General features: G+C 43.7%; 1 protein-coding gene across 1 annotated transcript; it reads left to right on the top strand.

The window, feature by feature from the left end:
- Nucleotides 1-6,123: 6,123 nt before the first annotated feature.
- Nucleotides 6,124-7,932, top strand: LOC136447885 (uncharacterized). Its single transcript, XM_066447007.1, has 2 exons — nucleotides 6,124-6,433; nucleotides 7,107-7,932. The coding sequence occupies exons 1-2, from the start codon at nucleotides 6,171-6,173 to the stop codon at nucleotides 7,525-7,527; spliced, it is 684 nt and encodes a 227-aa protein (XP_066303104.1). The 5' UTR covers nucleotides 6,124-6,170; the 3' UTR covers nucleotides 7,528-7,932.
- The last annotated feature ends 299 nt before the right edge of the window (nucleotides 7,933-8,231 follow it).

Here is an 8,231-nt window from a genome sequence, read left to right on the forward strand (position 1 = left end):
AACTCGAATTGAGACCCAAAATAAACTAGGGGGTGCCCCCTAAACATACGCCCTTCGGATGTTATTGGACATCGAACCATCAAAACAACATACCTCCAGCTTTTGATTCTTCCCACCAGGTAATTACATTAATCAGTGACGTCACAATTTGGAACTTTGCACTGCGGCTCGGAAAGAACGTTCTTTTGAGAAGCAAACAGACTAAATATTGTAATGTCTTTTAATTCAATGTAATCACGATGATTAAACGTATATATTCATTGAATGATACTACTCCTCTTTCAGATAATACTCTAAGAAAATGTTGTATTTTGGTGTCATAAACACTTTAAAACTAAGGTGGAAAAACGCGAGAAAGTTCATTCCCCTCGTTATTGTCAAATCATGCTCATTATAGCCTGTTGCCTCCCAGACACGCTTAAGCCATGAGGCAGAGGTGTGTCATTAACCCCCATTATCTAGTCATTTCCTCATGACAGCGCTTTGGACACAATGGTACATGTTCGTCACCCGCCCCTAGGCTAAAGCCCATCATGCACAGATTAAAAGTCAAGGAAAACGACTTGGCCAGAATTTTTTGCGACGTAGAATTCCTGTATGTAACATATAAACTGCAGATTTAGATGCAGCACAATAGCAGGTTTATTTTCGTTGTAGTTATGAGGATTTATCAATACAGCAGATAATACAGCGACTTTTGAACGGTCAACTGGAAAACAGAAAATGACACACGAGTATTCTACTTACTAGACTGTGGACGCTTACAGAAGTAAATCTGTCACATCTTGTTATGCAACATGCTGCATTTCATCATCATCATCACATTTCAGCGAGGTTGAAAATCATTGTCATAACGCCCTCGCCTTTTTGACAATGTTTATCTATCTATCTATCTATCTATCTATCTATCTATCTATCTATCTATCTATCTATCTATCTATCTATCTATCTATCTATCTATCTATCTATCTATCTATCTATCTATCTATCTATCTATCTATCTATCTATCTATCTATCTATCTATCTATCTATCTATCTATCTATCTATCTATCTATCTATCTATCTAATCTATCTATCTACACATTACTCGGCAAGACCCCGCGAGGGGCATAACGCCAAGGGAAGTGTCAGGGTCACGCCCAGCTGCAGCAGGTGGTGGTGGTGAAAAAGGAAAATACGAAAAAAGATGTTCTGAGTGATCTGAATAAATTTATTCGTGGTGTTGTTCAGCTACTGTGTGATATTGGTTGGGGATAGGAGGTGTGGCTCGAAAGGCAGCATGGCTTACGCTTCATTTACCTGTCGACAGTTGTCTCGAAGGTCATGGGAAAACGGCGACGCGTTCAGGCGACTTGTGTTCAAAATGTTGCCTCCGAAAAATCTACACAGGAACACTAATGCAGGGGTTCATTTCTGACCTTGTTTCTTTAGCTGTAATAAGGAGAGTACGTTTCAACTTCCTTATTTGGAAGTACGGGTGTTCTAAATTCCTAAATAGTTACCCAGACGTAAGGGTGAGTCATACACAGTCATTGTGACAGTCCTCTCTACATTGGAATGGATTAGACATTATAATTAGCTAATGTGCCAAACAAAATGCATGCACATAACGATTGCTGGTGTAAAACAACCAAAATTACTGCTTTAAAAAACACACAAGATATTGGCACATACAATGCTACAACAGACACTGAAATATGTCTACTACAACTTATCAGTAACTGTAGAGTCAGCTTGAGTGTTGGATATGTGACACTCGGAGAGAAAAACACACTCACCTCAAGTACAGCGTCGCGAGACCCAGCGAATATTATAATGTCGTCTGTTTTGGGCGTTTAAATGCCAACCGCAAGGACGATCCAAACAATGGGAGGATAAATGAAGTCTGTTAAGCCATTTTGAGTTATTCTTGCAACTTATATAAAAGCAATAAAACACAACAACAACAAGTCAGATGAAATCGTAAGACCTTCATGCCTTTGTGAACATGCACATGTTGTTTTATTTGCCTGTTAAATGCAACAAGAAGAAAATAGAAAACAAACAATGCCCCCTCTCGTGACGATGGTCCAGGCTGAATTTAATTGTCGTAACTTGTTGAACGAGTTGTGCTTAGAGCCCCCGAAGGTCGGTGGGACTGTATCACGGTGTACCAGTCGCTACAATTGGAGCATTCATATTGATATCCAAGTAGATGTCGGGTAACTTGAATAAACCAATTACTTTGGCCAAGAATGTTATGTTTTAGAAAAGAGGTTGAAATACTTGGTTTTAGGTGTCGTTTATGTGTGTTTCTGTGTGCGTCTCTGGTAGGATAACTCGAGCAGCTGTTAATGGATCCTTTTGAGACCTTGTGATATTTGGTAGGTTGGTCGGAGTCGGGAAAACGAAGGTCAATGACCCCCTATCGGCTTCCTAAAGGTACTGCAGCGGAACTTCTTGTTTGGATTTCTCGTGTTCTGGACAAGCTGTGATCGTGTTTTTGAGTCGTATATAGATCTTTGCTATGACTACTACTACTATAGTAACAAGAGTTCCACGACCTCATATCTCCATGAACAATTCTATTCATGCAAATGACTTACACATTTGCATAATATATGCTTGGTCATAAACACATTTATCTAACTTACACATGTTGCAATATTAACAGTCCTATAATTGTCCAATTAGATGAATTATGGTGTTTTTGCATTAATTATGCAAATTAGGAATCTATTTGCATAATTGGTATCTGTTGATGCTCCACTTTCCATAAACTACATATGTTACATGTATTTGAGTCTGATAATGGAAAACACTGCAAATATAGATTTTCCTCATTAGCTATGCAAATTAAGTCACAATTGGCATAATTTGCACTTCATTACGTATATCTCTGTCTAAGCTACCTTCATACTAAGAACCATATTGACAGTCCTATAATTTTCCAATTAGATGAGAAATGGTGTTTTGAATTAATTATGCAAATTAGGAATTTATTTGCATAATTGGTATCTGTTGATGATCCACTTTCCATAAACCACATACGTTACATGTATTTGAGCCCATAATCGACCTTGAACTTCGGCTTCACAACACCTGCCCACATACCAAATATCATTGTAATCCATCAAGAGGTTTTTTAGTTATGCTGACTACAGTAGTCCGGAAACACAAACACACAGGCACACCCAAAACTATATTTCCATTTTCATGGAGATAATTATAATCTCCAAGCAGAGTTGAGTGGAAGTTTTAAACGTTTTCTGACTAGCGGCCGGGTTTCTCTGTCGGGCTTACAGTTGTACTGTAGTATCAGTACCGAATGTAGTATGTCAGTAGTACTGTTACAGTACTAGAAGTACCAGTGGCAGTAGTAGCTGTAGTAGAAGTGGCAATTCTTTTAATCAAGTTATTAATATGTGTTAAACCGGCGAAGTTTGGTTTTGGTCGACTTTGAAAAGAAACTAAAGAAAACAAATGAAAAGGGTTATTATTGGTCACACTCTGAGCAAAACTAGCTGAGCTGAAAATACCCCTTGAAACATCATGATGTAGGTGGGTCTTGGGCTTATCTTGTTTTATGATAATAAGTGAACAAAACATATAACGATACATGTTCAACGGTTGTTTTCATCACGCATTTTGCTCTCCTTTTGACCCATATATAGTACAATGCTCTATCCACCCAAATTGAGTCATAAAGGCTTTTGTGACGTTTTGATGAACGATTTGGCAACTTAGGCCATTGTTCTCAAAAAACCAACAGCAATCAATAGATAACAATAATTGATCCAAAATGTAACATGATATTTCAACGATTGTTGTCAAACAATGTATTGCGGATAGTATCATTGTACGTACTTAGTGACTAAAAAACGCGTGATCCTCACAAGCGTTCTAGAACGCATTGTATCGGAAAGACAGAAATGGATTCGGAAGACGACTTGGCGTTGTCAAGTGCTAACCACGTCTCACAATGAACGTGGTTGAAGCTGAGAACCTTTGTAAACTGTTGTTTTGAACCACAAGAGCCTGGAATGGTGGAGTAGCGAGTGTCACGAGCTGGTCACACATCGAACAAAATGGCGTCTGGCCATGGAACCAGCCCAAGGTCACGGAAAGGCCGTCCTCGTCGCCAAGAATACCCGTCTTCCGCTACTCTGGGTTCGTTCTGGGACCACCACCCGGCAGTCAACCTACAGTCGGTGGAAGACATCTTGGATCGGAAACTACGAGAAGGTCAAGGTCAAAACGTAGACAATCCCGTGCCAAGGTCAAGTCCAGATCGGCGGGATGTCGTTTCTCCTGATCAGCTGGGATCGTTCGTAGGTCACAGGTCAGGACGCAAGTTTCGTTCCGTAGATGACGTCACGACGCAAGGGTTAACGGATGAACAAACCATCGTAGAGAGAGAGGACACGCCAAGGGAAAATGTATGGACATCTCAAGATCGGAGCCAAGATTCGGCGTCTTATTCCACCCTTGGGTCCCGCCCCTCACCTGTTGACCTCAAGTCTGTGGAAAACATCATAAGCCAAAGATACGGGGGCAAAGAAGAAGCTCCAGGGTCACGTGTTTGGCCACCGGTGTCTCAAGAATGGAGTCAAGAATCTCAGTCTTACTCCACCCTAGGTTCCCGTCCTTCACCCGTTGACCTCCAGTCCGTAGAGAACGTCTCAAATTACAGGTACGGGGGCAAAGTGTATGCTCCAAAGTCAAGTACATGGCTGCCGGTGCCTCAAGAATGGAGCCAAGAATCTCCGTCTAAGGCCCTCGGGTCTCGCCCTTCACCGGTCGACCTCCAGTCCGTCGAGAACGTCTTAAATCACAGGTACGGGGGCAAAGAAGATTCCTCAAGGTCAGCTGCATGGGTGCCGGTGTCTCAAGACAGGGGCCAAGATTCTCCGTCTTACTCCACCCTTGGGTTTCGCCCTTCACCTGTTGACCTTCAGTCCGTCGAGAACGTCTTAAGTCACAGGTACGGGGTCACCATCCCCCACAGTGACCTTCCCTCAAGGTCGAGTTCGAAAACCTCCGTGAGCCGGGAGGAACCGGAAGTGACGCCATCTTCCTCCACCTTAGGGTCCACCTCTCGCCGCAGATCCATCATCAACCTGCGGTCCATCGAGGACGTCATCCGCCGGAAGTTCCGGAGTTTCCGACACCATCGGTCTTCGCCTGGTGAGGTATGTAGATCAAAAAAAGGTTGAAAAAACCACAACAAACAAACAAACAAACAAACAAACAAAAAACGTCAAAGGTATTTGCCCAGTTAAATTTTAGGTCATTTGGTCCAAAAATAACAGAGATGAATTGATTTGAAGATTTGACAGGAGGAGAAGAAACATGAGGGAAAACAATGTATTTCATCCATACCTGTGGCATGGGTGAAAACTGATAAATAGCAGAGAGAGCTCGTGGCAAAGCATATCTTAAAACATACGTAAAGATATCTTTATTCATACCTTATGAATAAACGATGCTTAAATGTATGCTTGTCAATATTCGTTGGAGCACCCTCTACTTACACTTGTTTTATATGCGCTATATTTCAGGTAGACGGATCCAACATGGCGCCTTTTATCCAGGCTTCCCCCATCCAAACCCTCCCCATGTCCTTACACCCGAGTGATGTCACCTTCGGAAGCAACACGGAAGCCGGGCTGAGCGATTTCAACATCGACACGAACGTCTGGAACGTCGACTCGGACAGGGCAGGTGGGGAGGGACTTTATCTTTTTTAAAGATAATGTTTTTCCTGCGCAAAATTTGTTCAGAAAAGTCCAGTCTTCTGCTAATGAGGACAGGAAAATGTGCATCTTAAAACCGGCTAAATATGTAGCTTTTGTGATGTTTTGACCTATGATTGACCCCTGAATCCTTCGCCACTGATCCATTAGGACAGGGGGTGAAATACTGGTCCCATCATAAACGTTTCAGTGTAAGCTCGTTAAAATGCCGGAATTGATCTGCTTTTGCTACCTAAACAAACTTGACAAATTCAGCTTGTCAGGGGTTGTAAAGATTTGAGGTTAGAAATGTAGGTAAATGTATTTTAAAGTGGATGTTATTGATGGCTTAACCATTTGTTGCATTGGTACGTCCACTAGTTTACTGGTCCCCTCCCCTACAGGTGGGCTTCGCGCCTCTTCCAGACAACAGCGGCCACGAAGCTACTCAACAATGCCCCCTGGCAGCTACTTCGCGACCTACAGGCCAGCGGTGCACGCAAGCCAATCGTCGCACACGGCGGGGAGTTCCTACGACGCCAGCTCTGCGTCATCGGACGTTTCCATGGCGACGAGCATTGCCATGGAAACGCCGTCTGCTACAAGCTTGAGGGACCTGTTAGGCTGGGAGGACGACATCTCTGACCAAGACTCGGACTCAGACTCGGATTTGGAACCACAGCTTGACGACCCTGCGCAGTACAAGTATTGTTACAGGTATTTGTTAAGCTTCAGCTTCAATATACGGAACGGGCCGGGGCCAGGGGTGTTACCGACTTTTAGCCACCTTTGACCCGTTACTTTAACCAAGGAGGTTATCTATATATAACCGCCTTGCTTTAATACTTCACGCGCTCGTATACGCACATAAGGGTCACGTGTTGATATCGACTGGTTCACTGCCCTGAAGATGGTCGAAGAATCAACTGAAAAAAAAGTGGTGAAAAAAACTTTGATCAAGCTATGATCATTTGATTAACATTTATTCAGCTGTTCCAGTCTTAGTCCTTGGATGAATCCACTGCTTATGACCGCATTTATGTCTGTTATCTGGTGTTGGGTACCAAGTTTTAGTTCCTTCGTACGCCGTTGTCGCACGTCCATCAGCAATTTTCCCTGTGTAAACCGCGGGCCGTTGTTGCTCTTTCCCAGGTGTGACGGAATCGGCATCACGCACAGCGACGACACCTGGCGCAAAAGGTGTCGTGCGCCGTTGTCGTACGTCCATCAGCAATCCCTGTGTAAACCGAGCCGTTGTTGTTCTTTCACAGGTGTGACGGAATCGGCATCACGCACAGCGACGACACCTGGCGCAAAAGGTGTCGTGCGCCGTTGTCGTACGTCCATCAGCAATCCCTGTGTAAACCGAGCCGTTGTTGTTCTTTCACAGGTGTGACGGAATCGGCATCACGCACAGCGACGACACGTGGCACTGGGCGCCGTCCCGCGAGCTGCCGTGCCACTTCTGCCGCCGCTGCGTCACCTGCCGAGGAAACGGCGTCATCCCCATCAACGCCAACATCTGCCACCGCTGCGAGGGGAAGGGCTTCCTCCACGGCACCCCTGCAGCGCACACGCAAACCGGCAGGGTGCGCTGCCTCCTGTGCGAGGACTGCGGTGCGTGTGAGGGGAAGGGGGTGATGCCGGTGGGGAGGGCGCTGTGCGCGCAGTGCCGGGGCAGGGGAGCGGTGCACGCGGGAGGGTGGGCCGAGGTGCCCCACAGGGCCAGACGGACGCAGCGGTGCTTCTTCTGTACCCCGTGCGACTGGTGCAACGGCAAGGGAACCATCCAGACCGGATATACATTGTAACGTTCATTGAAACAAACAGGACATGGAATGGAATCTGAAGTTATTGAAAAAAAACATTGGACAGAAGAATGTTCGCCATTTTCTACTACATTGGCTTTCGTTCTGTGATTTACACGTCTACAAATGTAGCAACATCTGAATAAACTGAAAATGTTTCTATTCAAGGCAATGTCTAATCAATATAATCTCGAGTCGGAAAAGCAAGTTTCATAACTTTAACGCTATCCAAGCTTGGTATCATCTTAAAAGTATATCATAGTGAAAATTTATCCGATTTGGTAAAATGATAATCACCAAGATTCAATGTTTCACTATTCAGGAAGATTACTCGGGTTTGTTCTCTAAAACTTCTGATTATGTTCGCGATTTCAAGCAATTTTGAATAAAGACTGCCGGTTGAATGTATTCTTTGTAGTCGTGCTATGATTACTGGTTGCAAGACTAAGGGATACGAAGAACGTGTCTAAGTACAATAAGAAAACAATTCTATAGCCTTGGTTGCTAAGATAAGACTTTCAAACGTTGGACAACTTGTGTTACTAAAGGTAGAGAAGATCTTAAACTGAATCAGTTGACATGATCCAGATTTAATTGTGAAGCTTGTCATGATCAATGAGAAAGTTTCAAACCTTTAGAATACATGTAACATAACGTTATGTTAGTTGTTGGGTTAGTGTTGACGTTAACATCATTTGGAGAAGGTA

The sequence above is a fragment of the Branchiostoma lanceolatum genome, chromosome 13 (assembly GCF_035083965.1).
Source record: "Branchiostoma lanceolatum isolate klBraLanc5 chromosome 13, klBraLanc5.hap2, whole genome shotgun sequence".
NCBI lineage: Eukaryota > Metazoa > Chordata > Leptocardii > Amphioxiformes > Branchiostomatidae > Branchiostoma > Branchiostoma lanceolatum.

Excerpts from the sequence above, each read along its gene's own strand:
- LOC136447885 (XM_066447007.1), top strand. The coding sequence starts at position 6,171 with ATGCCCCCTGGCAGCTACTTCGCGACCTACAGGCCAGCGGTGCACGCA. Across the intron at positions 6,434-7,106 it reads CAGTACAAGTATTGTTACAG|GTGTGACGGAATCGGCATCA; the intron begins GTATTTGTTAAG and ends GTTCTTTCACAG.